The sequence below is a fragment of the Mesocricetus auratus genome, unplaced genomic scaffold (assembly GCF_017639785.1).
Source record: "Mesocricetus auratus isolate SY011 unplaced genomic scaffold, BCM_Maur_2.0 Super-Scaffold_100676, whole genome shotgun sequence".
Lineage (NCBI taxonomy): Eukaryota > Metazoa > Chordata > Mammalia > Rodentia > Cricetidae > Mesocricetus > Mesocricetus auratus.
This window is the reverse complement of record NW_024429266.1, coordinates 96,303,062-96,321,673: the sequence shown is the minus strand read 5'-3', so window position 1 is coordinate 96,321,673 and position 18,612 is coordinate 96,303,062. Positions and strand designations below refer to the sequence as shown.

Below are 18,612 nucleotides of genomic sequence, written 5' to 3'. Positions count from 1 at the left end.
TGGGGTTCACAGCAAAATACTGAAGCTTACTAAGAATACCTGCAACAGGAGTGTCTATCTGATCATTTAAGTTTTGGTCACTGTCCTTCCATGTGCACTTGAGGTCAGCAGGTCATAAGGAAATCTAGGAATGGTCAGACTTAATTAGAAAGAAGAGTTCGCTCTTGTTTTTATGGAGCTACTGATACAGAAGTGGTTACCATCATAATCATGACTATTATTGACAAGAACAAATGGAACTTCTTGGAAACTAAGGTTTACTGACAGTTTTGTTTAAATAGCAGAAATTTGTAGACTTAGAAACTGCTATGTGGCTGGGCAGTGGTGGTACATGTCTTTGGTCTCAGTAGGAAGGCAGACTGTAAATTTGAGTCCAGTCTAGTCTACAGAGCAAGTTTCAAACCCTGTCTCAAAAATTAAAAATAAAAAAATTTTAAATTAAGACATTGCCAAAATGCTAAATATTTATAGAGCCCAAAGCTCCTAGTCTTTTGGATTGGTCCTTGTATTCCATAGCTGTGTTCTATTTATTATTCTGTAAAATAACCATCTCAACATTTGATAAAGCGTATCTATAAAAATAGATAAGGAGAAAATATCTACTTTATTATCCTTTCTGTATTTTTCAAGATAGACAAGTTTAACCTGTATGTCATATATTTTAAAAAAATATTTGAAAAGAAAAAAAATCTTACATTTTCCTTCAGTCTCTTGCAGTGTAGGAAAATGTACTAACTTTTCTAGTCCTTAAGTATACTAGCCTCAAAGCACATCTTGTACTATTATCCCCATAGTGAAAGGCTACCCCATAGCTGCTATTTATTGCATTCCAAACACTTTGGAGGAAGGATGGACAGTACAGGTAGACAAGGTGGTTCCTGTCTGCTGGCAAGTATCCAGTTCTTTCTTCCATGATACCCAAGATCCTAATATATCAACCTATCCCTATGAGAGCTTTACGTTACTAAACCACGTATTTAAAAAGTTGAAATGGCTAAACTCTTTCTACAGACATTCACAGACCTCCCTAAGTGGGTGCCCCAATGACCCTGTTTCCTACGCCTTCTCTCCTCCCAACCAGTGCACCTAACTACCAGCTGCCTATGCCAAATCTCTGGGCCTCTGGATGTCAGCCTCACTTGTTCCTTTGCCCTGTCTCCCTATACTGCTGCTTTGAGCACAGCTTATCTACTGGCTGTCCACAACAATCCTTTGTAGGTCTTAGCATAAATACTTCATGTGCTGCTGATATAGCTGCCAAGGGCCTGGAAACAATACTTGCACACACTTCCTCATTAGACTACTCTTCTCTTGGCCATTTTCAAGTGCATCCTATTCCAACGTCAAAGGCCACAGACCCATTTTTGAAGCACCAAGTATAGCTGCTTGCACACAGAAGTACAAAGATCTACTTACTGCCATGATATGAGAGGGGACTCTGTGCAAGTTAAAGAGATAAAACAAACAAAAAACAGCAAAAACAAAAAAGCCAGAACGAACTCCAAACCAATCAAAGCCATTACTCTGAAAAATCAACTATTTTATTTGGTATAGATTGTTCTACTTCTTTCTGTTTGATCACAAGTAGTACCAGGTAATTCAAGGACTAAATGGTATTATCAGAAAGAAGATGCCACAGCAGCAGAGGCAGCAAGGCCTGCAGGTAAGGTTTCTGTCTAGGTCAGGACAGCACAAACTTTCTGTTACTATGTGAAGTAAGTCCACAGACCACTTCAGGACAGGAAAGACTGACACCCTTGTCACATCACATAGGTGAGAGGGAGAGTCACAGAATGGTAATGATGGAAGCTTCTAAGCATAACATCATGTCATTTTCTTTTGGCCACAGACATGACACCAAGACAGTGTTTTAAAATCTATCTTTAATACAGGACTATTCTAGTCATAGAAACAAATCTAGCTATGGCAATAGAAAAACAATCATCCCAGTCAGATACAGTATGAACTCACTCCTCCAAATTTTAAAGCTTTAAGAATTGAAATTAAGTCAGATGGTCAGAGAAACCAAGTTCAGAAATAATAAAAATGTTTCCCCTTTTCCAGATGTAGATGTCTTTGTTCTTACTAATTTTATTCTTTATTTATTAGCAAACCAAACAGATTTCCTTATGCCACTTTTTATCTACTAGGTTTTGCTTGACCTCTCTCTCCCTCAACTCCCTTTTACTTTCGTGTATCACATGTACTGCTCTCCCTTGAAACCTTTTTTTACTTCTACTCTCTATAGTCCCCCACACCCACATAGATTCACACATATAAAGTCAAAGTTAGTATGTGCATCTTCACTAGCAACCAAGTTAGGTTAGATTTAAGAAAACCATTTATGGGATGAAGAGATAGATGGCTTTGTGGTTAAGGTCACTAGCTGTTTTTCCATAGGACTGTCGGTTCAATTTCCAGCACCCACAAGGCATCTCATGCTCTATAACACCAGTTCCAAGAGATCTGGCACCCCCTTCTGGGTTTCCACCCAATACTGGGAAAAGGTTTTGGTAATTCTTGAATCTCCAAAGACACTGTCTGCAAAAAGCTTAAAGACAACCTGTAGAGTTGGGATGTTTAGCTGAATGATGAATTTGAAGACAATTTCCTAGGACCTTTAAACATTTTAAGAACACATCTAAGATCAACTGGACATAAAAATTGGCAGTTTGCCTGGGAAAAGAATTGTATTGGGATGAGTTGAGCCTCCACAAACTACCTGTATGCCCCAAAGTGGACCCTGCCCTTCTTGAAACATGTGGACTGAGAATGGAACTCAGCTTATTAGGCTCGGCAGCAAATGCCTTTACCATCTTGTCAACCTGTTAGCATTTAATAAGGACTCTGGGCAAAGGGGGAACTACCATTTGAACCAACCCAGGTGAAGCCCACAGATCAGTCTTTTTTAGTTTTCAAATGTGTCTAATTTAAATCTGAGGATGAAAGGCAGGAGTCAAGTCTAGTGCAGGCCTTAATAACACAGCTAAAGGCCTTCGTTATCCATGTGTTAACAGGGTCTTAGAGTTCCAATCTGTTTATAAAAAGAAAATTTATTATGAAATACTATTCATTTAACTTTACAAACATTACCACGACTTTATACAGACTGACTCACCGACCTGAGAATCTGTATGTCAATTATCAGCACATGAGACCACAAGGGCTGAGTAATGATTATCAATTAAATAAAATTGCCCACATCTCTTTTCAGTTTTTTTTCTGCCCCCTCCTTTTAAGATTTATTTATTTATTACATATACATGCCAGAAAAGGGCACCAGATTGAATTATAAATGGTTGTGAGCCACCATGTGGTTGCTAGGAATTGAACTCAGAACCTCTGGTAGAGCAGTCAGTGCTCTTAATCTCTGAGCCATCTCTCCAGCCCTTTTTTGCCCCTTTTAAAAATATTTTATTTAGCCGGGCATTGATGGCACACACCTTTAATCCCAGCACTTGGGAGGCAGAGGCAGGTGGATCTCTGTGAGTTCAAGGCCAGCCTGGTCTACAGAGTGAGTGCCAGGACAGGCTCCAAAGCAATACGGAGAAACCCTATCTCAAAAAACCAAAAAAAAAAAAAAAAACAAAACAAAACAAAAAAAAAACAAAAAACAAAAAACAAAAAACCTTTTATTTAAACTTAAAGACTCCAGAGCTTGGTTTGTCTAAGTCTCAGGACCTAGATACAGTTTGTGGAAGCCTGTTCTTTACTGAATGGACAAAGCAGGAGATACACCAAATTTTTGCATCTAAGAATATCTGCGAACACAGATTGTATTTCCCCAGTACCATGAATCTTAATTGCTGGACTATACCTCCTAGTTTACCAAAGCCTTAACTACCACCTTAGCAGAGCTTCAAGGCTTACCCCATCAATTTTCATCTACTCCAAAGGTATAATACACTCTAGTTAAAGCAATAATCACATTTACTTTCTAATGACTTATCTGAGCCAAAATTTTAGTAAGCCAGACTTATCTTTCACTTTTTATTGAAAATCATGGGTGCAGCCGACATGTCTAAAACCATACTGAAAACATAAATCTCTGTCCCTGCATCAATGATGATGTAGCTGTCCTACATCTTTTTTTTCACGACCATCTATCTATACTAGATACCAACCAAAGAAAAGGTAACAAAAGCTGGATGACTCTGTGTGTTCTGGAAGCTGAGTAATATGCGCCTCAAAAACACCCTAAAAGATCTAGACTGCTCCTTACTACTTAGACACGTTGCTACAGACCAGCAAAGAAACATATAAGCACAAATTCTCAAGGAGTCATTGAATAGTAGCAGCTCTCCAGCAAGCAGAGGTCAAAGTTCCACTGGTGTACAGAAAATTTTCAAAAGCAAAGACAAGCAACTTCTTAGTATAGGGGTTTGCCACTGTGCTGGAAGCAATTCTAAAAGGCAGGATAGAGACACAAGGAAGAGGCTAGAAACAGGCTGAATTCACATCATAGCATCACTATTCATTGGCCATGTGACCTTAGGTAAGTTACTCTCTGTGCCCCAGTTTCTGACAAAATGAGGATAATTCACGGGATTCTTAGAAGGACTAAATATAGCAACATTGGTTGTTCTTTGTTTTGCAAATATATGTGTTGGTTATTATATAAATGTGGGGAGGATTTTTTTTTGGACCATCACACTGATACCAAGACCTTTTAATGTCTCACATCTTAGTTTTATATGCTGAAGCCATCTAAATCATACATGTTATGGTTGCCTAAGTAGTTAAGTCAGGTGCTTTAAATCTGAGTATATTAGAATGAATCACTTTGCTCAATTTAAGCAGCTGCTGCAAGATTTGGAATACCTGTGGTGAGATTTCGCTTATCACTGGATGCCTGCCTTATGGCTTTACTGTACTCAAAACAATTGGCACACACATGCACCAACACCCAGAACCTACAGAGATCAACAGAAGGTGTCAGATTCCGTGGAACTGTAATTACAGATATCTGTGAGTAATCACGTGGGTGCTGGGAAATGAACCCAGGTCCACTGCAAGAGCTGTGTGTACTCTAAACAGCTGAGCTACCTCTCCAGTCCCTGGAAAACACTTTGGAGTGTGCAAAGCATAACCATGATTTCTGTGTGTTTGAGTACTGTAGGCAGTAAGGAAACTGAAAATTTTATTGCTCAAATACTGAGATGATCTGATATGTTGGCTACATTCAATTGAACAGGGTCTAGCTAAGGCTATCACTTTCAGCAGTTTAAAAAGCATGCAACTGGAAAAAAAACATAAGCAGGACATTATGCACAAGAGGTTTGCAGTCTAAAGGGCATTAAGAAGTCCTTGGCTACAAATGATAGACAACACACAAGCAGAAGGAAATGTTCTTACCATTTATTCGGCCCATGTTCATCCCAGATCCAAATCGCCCCATGTTTTCCATACCACCACCAAAGGGTCCTTCCATGCCTGCAAGAAGTTATTTTAATGTCATCCTGATAACCTGTACATACATTCATTAGACAAGGAAAAATGTTTTTTTTTTTTCATTTTTGGCACTTATGCCAAGAACTTACCAAGCTTTAAAGCTTTTGGGAGAGGGAAAAAAGAAAAGTTGGTTCCCTTTATAAAATCTGGCTTGACCCAACCCCCTCAGTGAATAAGAAAAACAAAAACAAACAAACAAACAAAAACAACCCCCCCCCCAAACCCAGCACACTCCAGAGAGATGAAACCATTTGCACAAGGTCACAGAGCTGGCTAGTGAGAAAGTCAGAACCAAAGCCAACACCCACTTGAATGAATAATGGACAAATAAAACGTGATTCCTAGACCCAAACTTCTAAAAACCAAAGGAAAAGTGTTATGCAAGGCTTATAAGACAAGAAAATGTGAGGGAAACACTTAAAAATGATTATACGTGTACTTTACTTTAAAATCTTACCTCCAATTTTATTTATTCCAAATCCTATGCCTTCCATTCCCATTCCTTTAAAAGAAAAAGTCAATGCAAACAAAATTTATGTTAAAACAGTAATGTTTAAACTTCAAAAGCACAAAATTCCAAACCCATAAATGAATACAAAACTCTCTGATGTTGTTATATTTCAAAGGCGGAGTGGCCACCACTTCAACTGTCAAAATATATTTCAAACAAAAACTTTAAACTGACTAAGTTTAAATGTGGCTTAAAATTACAGCCCATGTAATCTTTTTAAGTGACGACGGCAGACACCATTAAACATAAAATATAATGATCAGAAACAAAGTATGTAAACATTCACTTTTTAGAATGTTATAGAACAGAAAGATGTTTAATAAAACTACTAAAAGCAAATCAAATAATAATAAAGTAGCTTCTAAAATATAAAAGTTCCTTCCTACATCCCCAATCAGAGTATGCTAAGAATGATAGTGATGAGGCAGGAGTATCCATATCACCATTTCAAATGATTCTATGGAAGGTCAAAGTCTAGATTCAAAAGTCTAGAATCAAATATGCCTTAATAGCATGGAAATACATTACATACAAACTTAAAAACGACATAGCTAAGCTTTCACTCATTAGGTTTACTTTGTCTTCATGAACAAAGACACTGTCCATTCTTCCTTGTGACCCATGAGTTGTGCCATACATAAAAGCTTTCAAACTCCTTTTATTCTATCAGTCAGTGCCCACAACTCTAGAAAAAAAGTCATGTCAACCTCAGGTGCAAAATGGTCTTCTGGACAGACTTAGGGTACCCAAATGGCAGAGCTGTGGTCCTGCAATCCACAGCCTACACTGTTACTCAGTGTGACCTTGGGTGAGATCAACTCTATACCTTGCCCCCTTTTACTGAATGGCCTATCTCTGCTCAAAAGTTATCATGAAGCTAAGATGAAGAGGCACAGTGGATTAAGAAAATTTGCTTTGCCGGGCGGTGGTGGCGCACGCCTTTAATCCCAGCACTCGGGAGGCAGAGGCAGGCGGATCTCTGTGAGTTGGAGGCCAGGCTGGACTGATAGCCTCCGAAACAATACAGAGAAACCCTGTCTCGTAAACCCCCCCCCCAAAAAAATGCTTTTATGAACATGAGGCTGAGATGAAGAAGGGATTTGTGCCAACTTAACTTATCCTATTTGAAAAACTCCAGATCTAATTACCCTAATAGTGGACTTAAAGAAATCGAATTTCCCATTATCCCCAGTCTAGGTGTACTTCAATTCTCACCTGCAGGCCCTAGGTTTCCCATTCCAATGCCTTTGTTCAGGTGGTTGGCATCAATAGGCTGCCCTCCAGGTCCTAACCCCATGCCAATACCACCAAGTCCATCTGGAAGAAGCAGAGAAAGTCAGGAGTATGGATTCCCTTTCTCAAACATGGTAATCCCAGCTGCCATGCTTCATCCCTAGATCAAGCAAGGCCAGGGTCTCACCTGACTTCAACACCTATACACCTGCATACCTGTTGAGTATTGCTCTTTATGAAGATACACCTTTTTATATGCAGTCAGACTGGAGTATGTAATATGTACTTAAATATTAAATAATAAGGGCAACTAACAAGTCATTTCACATCCTGGCAAGATGGCTCAGGGGTAAAGGCCTTATTCTCAAGCCTGACAACTTGAGTTCTACCTCCAGAACCTATGTGATGGAAAAAGCTGGTGCCTACAAGTTGTCCTCTGAACTACAAGCCTGTGTACATGCATACACATACAGAAGAAAATAAACAAGTGCACTAAATAAGTAAAATTATCATAGCTCCATGATGTAGCTCTAGCTAGCCTCAAACTCACAAAAATTCACATACCTTCTGAATACTGGAACTAAAGCGATGTACAATGTCTGACCCAACCCCCCCTTTTTTTCATAAAAGAAATCTAAATTGTCTCCCTCACCCCCCCCCCCTCTTTTTAGATACAGGAAATCACTATGCAGCCCAAGGCTGGCCTCTAACTTGAGATTAACCTGCCTCTACCTTCTGAGTCCTGGTATCAGAGATCTGTGCCACTACCTTAGGAATTACTAAATTGATACCCAGCATATCCTCACTGCTATGCTCCACAAACACAAACAAGAACACAAGAATACAAACTGTTATCTGGAAACAGCCACCAAAGCCTGGCACTTAAATCGAGGTAACAAACAAACAACAAAAACCCACGACAGGCTCTAGGTACTTAATCTTGCTAACAACTAGATTTTTAATTACATGGCAACAGCTCCAAGGAGTCACCAAGGCTTACTACTCCAAAGCTCTCAGGTCAACCTTTTGAACCATGCCAAGAAAACACGATCCAGCATAATGGGCTCCCTAGGGCCCACTCTCCTTTACCACAAGTGTCAACAAGAATCACAGTAAACATGGTAAATGACCACCTGCTTGCAGACAGGTGGTAAGGAAATATGGTCCTTTCAACAGACATGCCATCTCCTATCTCCCTGTTCCCTTTGTGGGTGCTGGGCAACTTGAACCCCTAGAAAAGCACTCAACCACTGAGCATTATACCTGATGTTCTGATCTAGTCTTAAAGTCATAGACCTCTTTCAAGCTAGCAATCATCACAATTTCATTAACTTCACCCCTGGTTAGCAGTCACCCCTCGGCAAACACTGAACTACTTGCTGTCTTTTATACCCACTGTTCTGGACACTGCCTGCAGTTGGAATCGAGGTTTAACTGTACTGCATCGTGTCTGCATTTATTTCCTTCCTTCCTTCCTTCCTTCCTTCCTTCCTTCCTTCCTTCCTTCCTTCCTTCCTTCCTCCCTCCCTCCCTCTCTAAACTAAACAAACAAACAAAACTGTGTATGCAGAGTAAGACAATGTCTTAGCTACTTTCCTATTTCTGAGATAAGACAACAGGACCAAGAAAATCTAAAAACAAAGCATTTAATTTGGGGGCTCATGATTCTAGGGGGTTAGACTCCATGACCATCATTGCAGAGAGTGCGGCAGCAGGAAGGCAGACAGTGTTAGAGTAGTAGTTTAGAGCTCACGTCTCTACAAGCAGCTAACTAGAAATGCTGTGGGCCTTTGAAACCGTAAAGCCTGCTCTAGTGACATATATCTTTAACAGGCGTCACTTTCTAATCTTTCCCATACAGTACCACTAGCTGGGAATCAAACATTCAAATATATCAGTCAATGAGGGTCTTTCAGACCACCACAGACAGACAGCATGCATGCCGTGGTACACAAACAGAGGTCAGAGGACAACTTGTAGGGATTAGTCCTCTTCCTCCACCACGTTGAACTAAGGTCATCAGGCTTTGCAGCAGATGCCTTTACCCCTTGAGCCAGCACCAGTATCCAAAACTCAAGTTGTGAATTTCTCCATTCACTTCTTACCCTGAGAATTCTATAAAAAAGACTGGTCTAGACATGCATGGCAGTACACCCCATTAATCCCATCACTTGGGAAGCAGAGACGGACAGATCTCTGGCTAGCCAAGGCTATACAGTACAACCCTGTGTGGGGTAGGGGTGGGTAACAGGACTAACTATCAAGACCACCCCAAGTCTAATCTTCCACAAGTGTAAACTGTAACAGTTTCCTATTTAGTATAATTCAAAAACTTACGGGGAAGTTGCTGTGGTCGCTCAGGAGGGAAAAAATCTCCCTTTGGTAATGCCCTTTCATCCTGGGAAGAAAAAAAAGGAAAAGATCTCAATATTCATTGCAGCACCAGCACCAGCAAAATACGAAAACAATTACCACCGACAATTAGTCAGAAGCTAGGTACTGTGCTGCACTTCTGTAATCCTCCTAGCACTTGAGAGGCTTAAGCAGAAGGATCAGGAATTTAAGGCCAGCTTTGGATACACAAGTTTCTGGCCAATCTGAGTTACATGAGATTGCCACAAAAACAAAACAAAAGAAAAATAGTAACAAGAATCAGATTTGGAGATGTGGCCCAGAAGTTAGCACCATGAGCAAGGTCCTGTGTCAATCCTTAGCACTAGGGAAAAAACAAAAATTTAAACTAATCAAACCAGATAACCAGTTAAATATGAATAAACTATGACACAGAATAAGCATATCAAACATAAAGAGGTACATGGGAGCATGTTATCTTCTTTGCCAACAGGAGGAATAAAAATACATTTGTAATACTGAGCTGGTGGGGCAGGACCTAAGCAAGAAGTACCAGTGAGGCTCACACTATATTTTCATGTTTTTTTTCCTTTTTTTAGGCCTATGAATCCATTAGCTATTCAAAGAATTAAACTATCTGAAATAAAAATGCATAGTTCCTTTTATCTTATTCCTGAATATGAATCCTAGCCAGACTGCCCTCAACAACTTCCAGTACTGTTTCTACTAAGTATTATCTTTGGCAATACTACAGGAGGGTTATTGTTTATTAAAACTGAACTCCAAGAGACCTTTAAAAGCTGTCTGAATCAAATACTTGTTTACCACAGATGTTGTACTAACCAAACACTATATGTAATACTTTGAAAAGTGGAGTTCTATGAAAAGGACTTTTTCTAACTGATCACTTGCTCAAGCAGGATACTCACTACACTTCCTGAACATAGCAATTAGCAGTCAACCAGACAGAAAATGATGGACAAGATATGCATCAGCAAAGGTACATATCATCCTACAGCCTACTAAACAATGACATGCAGGGTTAGTTTAAGGGCTAGATGTACAATTTTAGTAACTCTACATTTTTGCTAACTTATTTGAGCATATTACAAAGAAAATAATCCTAGGAACTCACCATTTTGACGTGCATTGGTCTATCAAACAGCAGCTGGCCATTAAACATAGCTGGTATTACAATTAAGGATACAATTAAGGCTATTTCTAACAACTGTTAAAGCATACAAGATAAAATGATAAAAAGAAAACAACTCCATAGCTACCAGTCCTCTCTGTGAATTCACGAGCAATTTCAATTCTTGAGGTGTGAGGCTCTATTTGTGATCTTACACTACAAAATCTTTCTGGCCTAAGTAGCTTCAGCAGTTTTCTGTGGTTCACCAGCAGACCAAGAGTCCCACCATTTCTTAAGTATTATATTTTCTGGGTAAGGCATTCAAGAATGTTCTCCTGAGTTTAGTCATGTGTCACACACTGTGATTTTAAAAAGATGCAACCCCAGGGCAAGCTTAAGGCAAGGAGATGGGGCCTCTTCAAAACATGTCTACTCACAAGAGACAAAGGGTTCATAAGGGTATTATAAATTAAAAGCCCCAGTTCTCCTAAGTGATCCATTTCCTAAACTCCTCTAAAGACACCAGAAAAGATCATTTAGCATGTGTCTATGATCTGTGTTCCACTCCAGAAAATTTTCAGATTCTCTAGTAATTTATTCACTCTAGTCACTGAGAAAATACAGTTATTTCTACCTTACTACTATAATATACTTAGGACTACTAGTTTGCCACGAGCTTAATTCCCACAGAAGGATACATATAGCTTGGACAGCTTCAATGGATTGTTCAAAAGTCACGGTGCCTATTCCACGACTTTTCCCATCCTTATCTTCCAGAATGTCTGCTCGGACCACCACACCAGCCATACTAAATACTTCCTTCAGCTTCTTCCAGCCAACTTTATAATCCAGCTAGGTGAAAGAAGAGGGTAAAAACCTCAAGGTAAGACTCTTGGGGGGGGAAAAAAGATGTATTTTTATCATATTAACAAGACTTGTTTTGGCTGACTTCACAAGAAAACCAACTTTAGTAGAATTTTTCAGGTATGCTATTTATTGTCTCTCTTCTTTAAATGGTACAGCTTAAGACTCCTTACATTTACTGAACTAGCACCCCACCCCCATACTTAAAAAAGAAAAAAGGTCAGTCGGGCAGTGGGGAGCACACTTTTAATCTCAGCACTCAGGAGGTAAAGGCAGGTCTACAGGGTGACTTCCAGGACAGTCAGGGCTACCTAGGGAAACCCTGTCTCAAAAAAAAAAAAAAACAAAAACAAAAAAAGTCACTCCTCCCCCCACTTTAAGTCTTAGCTACATTCCCAAACCCACTTTATTCTAAAAGCATTTGTCCTTGCAGTAGATAAAGATATTATCATTCACGACAAACACAACAAACAGCTGGGAATAAACTGTTCACTCTTGCCCTGTACCAAAATTACACTAAACAAACCCCAATAAGGATGCAAACCCAGCTAGTACTTTTTTAAACATCTGAAAAGCCCAGTAAACAAGACCCCAGTAGGACAAATGCAATGGTCACAAAAGAACAAAACCCAATTTGAAAACCTACTTTAAAATAAAAACAAGCTATCTTAAGCCTATTACTACTTTAAATCACTTGTATAACAGTGACAAGATCAGTATAAAAAGTTTTATTTTTTATTTAACTTAAATTAAAAATTTCCCTACATGTGTCATGTTTTCACATTATTTCCATCCCTCCCAGATTTTCTATTTTAGAGAACGTCCCCATTTACTTACATTTGCTACAAATACCGTGCTTCCAAGTCTTCCAGCCTGTAATGCATGGATAATCTCATTTGGGATGTTAGGATTATTTAGGATACTGGGTGGGATATTAATCATTCCTGGGCCACCAGGTCCCATACCCATCCCACCAGTCGTAGCCATCACCTTTTGCATTGCTCTCCTTGCATGTTCACCATCAGGATCCTGAAAGAAGCACAAAGTGTTACAGCCAGAAGTTGGTTAGATGGAGGCGTGCAGACTCGTGGAACTGCTGCCTTCACCACTGCAGAGGCTCTCTTCTGCTGGGGTGCAGCTCAGCAACAACAGTGTTTGCATAGTATTTACAAGTGCAATCCCCAGCACCAATAATTTAAAAAATAAAAAATTTAAAGGACTCTCAGTAAAGCATGGTAGCAGTGCTGGAAAAGGTATGTAACCTGACCTCACCACTCAGGATTGCTAAAGCAGTTCAAGGTCTGCTTGAGCAACAGACCCAACTCAAAGCTAACCTACGCAAACTAAGCGAATCCTTGTCTCAAAATAAAAAAGGTAAAAAAACTTCAGGTGGGACTCTGTTACAGTTCAGTCTGACGCCACTGGCAGTATACTCAGTAAGTCTGTCTTGTTAAAGTCAGATGATACAACTTAATGGCAGAGCTTATCAAGCGGTACAGTCTGTACCAGGCACTCCCATTTCCAACACTGAATAAAACAAAACAAGCAAAAAATGTACAAAGACCAACAGACTGTTTGAAAGGCATTTCTCAAATTATTAGCAAGATGAAATAAATCCTAGCAACCAGAAGAGTTCTAGGAAGAGCAACAGTTCAGAAAAAAGAACATAAAAATCAAAAGCTGAAAACAATCTTCAACTTAACAAAATGAAAAAGCAGGAAAATGAAAGGACTGGCTGACCTGAGGTGAAAATTCCAGATTGAAACAAGATCTTCAGGCATGAGTGAGTCTTATTAACTAGCATAATTTGTTTTAAACTCAATGATTTTTCAAAAAGTTCGAAATCACAGTTCTATAACCCCAGGTTTTCCAAAACCCTTCAAGGGCACCAGGTGGTGGCATTCAAGTATAGTTAATGCAGTGTATTGGCACCTGTACAAAATTATGCACATCTGATGCTGGCACGATTATCTTATTTGTGTCTATGTGTTCTTATAGGGGTGTGTGGCACAGGTACATGTGGACATGCTAAGAGAAAACAGAAGAGGCACCAGATTCCTTGGAGTTGAGTTGCACAGGTACTTCGTGCTGGGAATCAAATGCAGACTCTCTCTGGAAAAGCAGCAAGTACCCCTAACCACTAAAAACTATCTTTCCAGCCGTTACAATTCCTGGACCCTGCTTCATCAATTAACTAGCAGCACATAAGAAATAATTTATACCACACCAGGCTTTCCTTTAAGCTCCAAATAAGTTGTCTTCCTTCTAAAAAGAAAAGATCAGGAAGAGTGGCACCTGCCACAGAACTCAGACAGGTAAGGCAGATGATCTGGCCTACACAGCACAGATATGTTCTCAAGACACCTATACCACTCCCCTCCCCCAACACAGACAGAGTCAAGGAGGTAATTAATACTGGCAGTAGCATTAACAAAACAACATCATCCTAGAGAATAAAAAAGTACTGGAAGTCAGGGACACAACACAGTTCAGTGACAGAATGCTTGCCTAGCATGCAAAAAGTCCTGGGTTCAATCTTTGGAACCACAAAACAAACAAAAACAACAAAAGAAACTTGGTTTGGATTTGATAAAGAAAGATGAGTAATAAATTCATTTTACAAAATTCAAGGAGGGACAGGAAGATGGCTCAATGGGTAAAGTGAGCAAGCCTTAGTGCCCATCCTCAGTCACCCACATAAAAGCTGGGGTACTGCAGCATGCTTGTGTCACAGTGCTGAAGGGAATGGGAACAAGATCTCTGGAGTCCACTGGCCTGCCAGTCTAGCTTCAACAGTGAGCCCCAGGTTCAGTGAGAACACCTATCTCAAAGACTAAGGTGGAGGGTGATAGAGGAAGACACTTAGCATTCACCACTAGCAAGAACATCTGTGCATACATACCTGCGCACACACAGGTATATATCACACACACAACAATAAAGCGGCAGTTGTACTGTGTCACATCACTGCAATCACGGCACTTAGGAGGCTGAGACAGAAGGATCCCAAGTTTGAGACGAACCAAAGCTTCACAGCAAAATTCTATCTCAAAAAACAACAACAAAATACACACAACAAAAACAATAGCAGGATGATGGTGGTGCACGCCTTTAGTCTCAGCACTCAGGAGGCAGAGGCAGGTGGATCTCTGTGAGTTCGAGACCAGCCTGGTCTACAAGAGCTAGATCCAGGACAGGCTCCAAAGTCACAGAGAAACCCTGTCTTGAAAAACTAAAAAACAAGAAAAAACAAAAACAAAAAGTCCAAAAGCCAAAAAAGAACCACCAAAAACCAAAAGATAGACCAAGACCAGCATTCACTGGTGGATACAGACTCTTACACAATTCCAATTATAAAACCAGAGGCTTGGCTTATGTATTCCTAAAACAATAAGGATTGAGGAGTGGTCAATTTAAGTTACTCAGGATCTGCTCAACCACTATTACAAAGTTACTGCAGAAGTAAGTAGCGGTTGAAACCTGTCGCTATCTTCAAGTAAAACAACAGGCTTGAGTATATGGCTGTTATCCTAGCAGTTAGGAAATAAGGCCAGGAAGATCTTGAGTTCATGGGCAGTCTTGACTACAAGCCCTATCTTAAAAGAACAAAGATCAGAATACACCCCAAAATAATAGGTTAGTCTACTCAATACATTTTAGTCAAGGACCATTCTTATCTTCACCAAACAACTATACCTTACTTTTGAGCTGGAAATGTAATTCAGTGGCAGACTGTTTTCTTAGTATATACAAGGCCCTGGGTTCCATCACCAACACCAAGGGGAGGAGAAAAAAAAAAGAGCTCACTTCTTTGACTTTCAGTGGTCTTCCACTCAGACTATGCTTGTTTAAAACTTCAGCAGCTTTTTTCATGCTTTCTTCCATCTTGAATTCAACAACACTATAAAAGAGTCAAAAGCAATTAAACAAAACCGGTCCTACAACTTGGAAATTCAAATGCCAGTAAGTATAAGTAAATGATACTTACGCGCATCCCTTTGAAAGAGGCCACAGACCAGTCAGAAGAGCAAGGGGGAAAAAGAAAACAAAAACAAAAACAGTAAATATCAATGACAGTTTGAACAAATTAAAGATATGATTTATGTAACAAAAGTCAGGTTTTTAAAAATTAACCCTTCTAAGGGGAAGCTGACAGAAGTGCATGACCTAGCCTTCCTTGTAAAAAGCTGGGGGCTCCTTAAATCTCCTTTTCCTACACATAACCAGCACTACATTAAAGCTGCTAAGTTATAATGAATAGACCTAAATCAGACTCTCCAAGAAATCACACAAACCTTTGATCTGCTTCCCTCTGTATTCAACCAATCCTTACCATACTCCTACTAAATCCATCCTTTCCATAAACTAAGCTCGTCCTTTTAATTATTCTAAGCCATTCTATTGCACAACAGAAATAGTTTATATTCTCATTAAACTAAGCCAATTTTGAACATTCAGGTTTGTAATGTGTGGTTTACAATTTACTGTCACAAAGGCTACTTTTCAGAATCTTTGGTTCACACAACTTTCAAATCAGCAAACAACCAAGAATAACATTTTCTAGACAAGAACACACTTTTACTTTAATTATACCACCGCTAAAATTCCATGCATAATTCACACACAGCCAATTCCTGTTAAACAAAGAGACAATACTGCTATTGGTCCCCAGTTATCCAAATTGGGCATCCAAACAGAATACCAGAAAGCTCTTTGGCCAGCCATTTGGAAAAGCGGGACTCCTGTTTGCAAGCCCCCTCCCACCCTACTGGAATGTTGGCAAAATCAAACGTGGCTACAGTAACATGAGCACTCACTGCCTTCCTGATTTCATTCGAGTCCACGCCACCATACAGTTACATTTGTCATGTAGTAAATCCACAGAAGAAATTCTCTCAGACACTTACCCTTGACTTTCCTTCAGCGTCCATTAAGAGCTCCACGTATGTTACCTCACCAACTACAAATCAGTTTCCAGACGACACATAAACCAAGGGAGAAAAGCCAAGAAAACAATGGGAATTTAGAACAATCATCAGCAACCTTGTATGGAGCCTCTGCCTTATAAGAAAGCCCAGAAACACTCCATATTCTCTAAACCACCAAACTAGGCATTACAGGTGTGCAGTAAAATAGGCGAAAACTCTTTAACAATATGTCCTTGATTTTCCTCCCACCACAAACACGCTACTTCCACAGATTTCCATTATCAAATTCCCTATCTGTAATGCGCACTCCTGACTAGAGGCAATCCAAATCTACAGGAAAGAATTCTGCAAGACTTACTTTCAGGGGAAGGAAGAAGTCAGATAAAACAGCACATACATCACAACACCACTGAACTGACCTCACATGCCACAATACAAGAATGTGCCTATACACAAACCAAAAGGCATATAGACACAACCTCAGGGTCAGGTTTGTGTGTGCAAAATCTTTAACAGAGTCCTGTGCTGTTTAGGTTTTTAGTACCATATGGAAATTTCTAGTACATTAACAAGAGGACCATCATTTTGTACTGGGCCTCACAAATTCTATAGCTAAATTCTGCACACAGTCCAAGGCATCACAGTTTGGAAAAAGAATAATAACTATACAATTGTTAAGTCAGAACAGCATCAGGCCTTACTCTTACCATTTTCTAAAACCCTCATAAAGAGTGTACAAATTCAAGTTTGGGGCTCAGTTGGCAACAAGATAATTAAACAGAGTACAATGATTCTAAGCTACACGCAAAGGAAAAAATAGCAAAGATTTCCAAAATTTCTGCAGATTTTCCTCAAGGTCTGGATTGCCAATTCATGACCACCATAACCAGATGTTAGAATCCACACCTCCAAAATGGCTGCTGAACTTGAAGATGGCTCAAAGCATTAACTTGTAGAAAACAACCTAAATCCCGTTTCCAAAGTTTAAAAAGGGATATGGGGATGATTTCTTAGAAATCAATCACTCTTTCCTTAGGATGATTATGATAGTAAGTCTTCAACTCACTCTTAGCGATGCAAGGGTAAAAATAAGTCATTAATGGCCTTGACAGGTCCTCCCTACTTACAACTCCTTTGTTCAAAGATTCAGAATTAGGATATTTTTAATCAATGCAGAATATTTCAAAAGGAAAACAAAATTATTTCACAAACACAAAGAACATTTTAAGGACTTATTAATGGAGTTGCACAGTGGTTGAAGCCAACTGTTCAAAGTTTGTTTTATAGCCTCACCCTCTTTGCCATTTCCTGAAATGTTACCGAACTGTACTTTGCACAAAACAAGGGCAATCAGTGCAAAGCAAGAAAAAGGAAATGGAAGGGACCATTCTAGTTGACTTTGAGTACATATTTTGTGCAGGCCAATAACAATGACAACAATATTGATCATAGCCAAGGGACAAGTTATCAGGTTGGCTTTATTTACCCTTATAAAAGTTAAAGCAGTTCCAAAATTTCATGACCACTGAAGTCATGTTAAAAAGCCATTTATTTCAAAAGCAGCAGCCATTCAAGGACCAACAGCTCTTATCTCCACTGATGAAAATGCCTAGTGTCAAACCAGTGAAGAAACCCCACATTTATCTCCTACCAGTTGTGACTACGGTCCAAAATAACCTTCAATTAAAGAATCACAATGTCAACCTCAAGACAACTTTTAAGTTGTCAGAGTTCAAGGACTGTTGCATTTGAAATGTCTAGCTTGTGTCCAAATGACACTTTAATCAAAATGATGTTACTGCAACCTAGAAAACAACAAAGTCCAAAACAAACTTTTCCCACAGTCCTAAGTAACCATTTTTAACAAAATACCAAGATTAGAAAATTATAGTTTTTTCCACTTGACATTCTAGTGATGGCACACACCCAGTTTCAACCCTGTGTACTAAAGTTTGATTATAGATGGTCTCCCTTTTAGAAATTTCTCTGTGGTCAGAAACAGTATTTCTAAACTGGGCACAATCAGCAATAACTATGCTTCTCACAAGATTGGAATATTCCAATCTTGATACCAGGAGACTTCATGTGATTACTCCTGTTTGTAATTCTCACTTCTCTAGAGGAAGGCAATCATGGAAGCT

The 18,612-nt window shown here is 39.4% G+C and overlaps 1 protein-coding gene across 4 annotated transcripts in view; it reads right to left on the bottom strand.

Annotated features, from left to right (window-relative positions):
• The window catches only part of Hnrnpm (heterogeneous nuclear ribonucleoprotein M), a 40,202-nt gene that overhangs the window by 8,659 nt on the left and 12,931 nt on the right, over positions 1–18,612 (bottom strand). For 2 of the 4 annotated variants that reach the window (XM_005081324.4, XM_005081321.4), the window contains exons 3-12: positions 16,451–16,503; positions 15,532–15,539; positions 15,351–15,444; positions 12,381–12,572; positions 11,378–11,531; positions 10,683–10,732; positions 9,533–9,593; positions 7,178–7,279; positions 5,909–5,953; positions 5,356–5,433 (exon numbers count right to left, since the gene is read on the bottom strand). In XM_005081324.4, the coding sequence (XP_005081381.1) occupies positions 5,356–5,433; positions 5,909–5,953; positions 7,178–7,279; positions 9,533–9,593; positions 10,683–10,732; positions 11,378–11,531; positions 12,381–12,572; positions 15,351–15,444; positions 15,532–15,539; positions 16,451–16,503 (837 nt within the window). The remainder of the gene's footprint in view (positions 1–5,355; positions 5,434–5,908; positions 5,954–7,177; positions 7,280–9,532; positions 9,594–10,682; positions 10,733–11,377; positions 11,532–12,380; positions 12,573–15,350; positions 15,445–15,531; positions 15,540–16,450; positions 16,504–18,612) is intronic. The other 2 variants (XM_005081323.4, XM_013121490.3) reach the window with 2 other exon arrangements.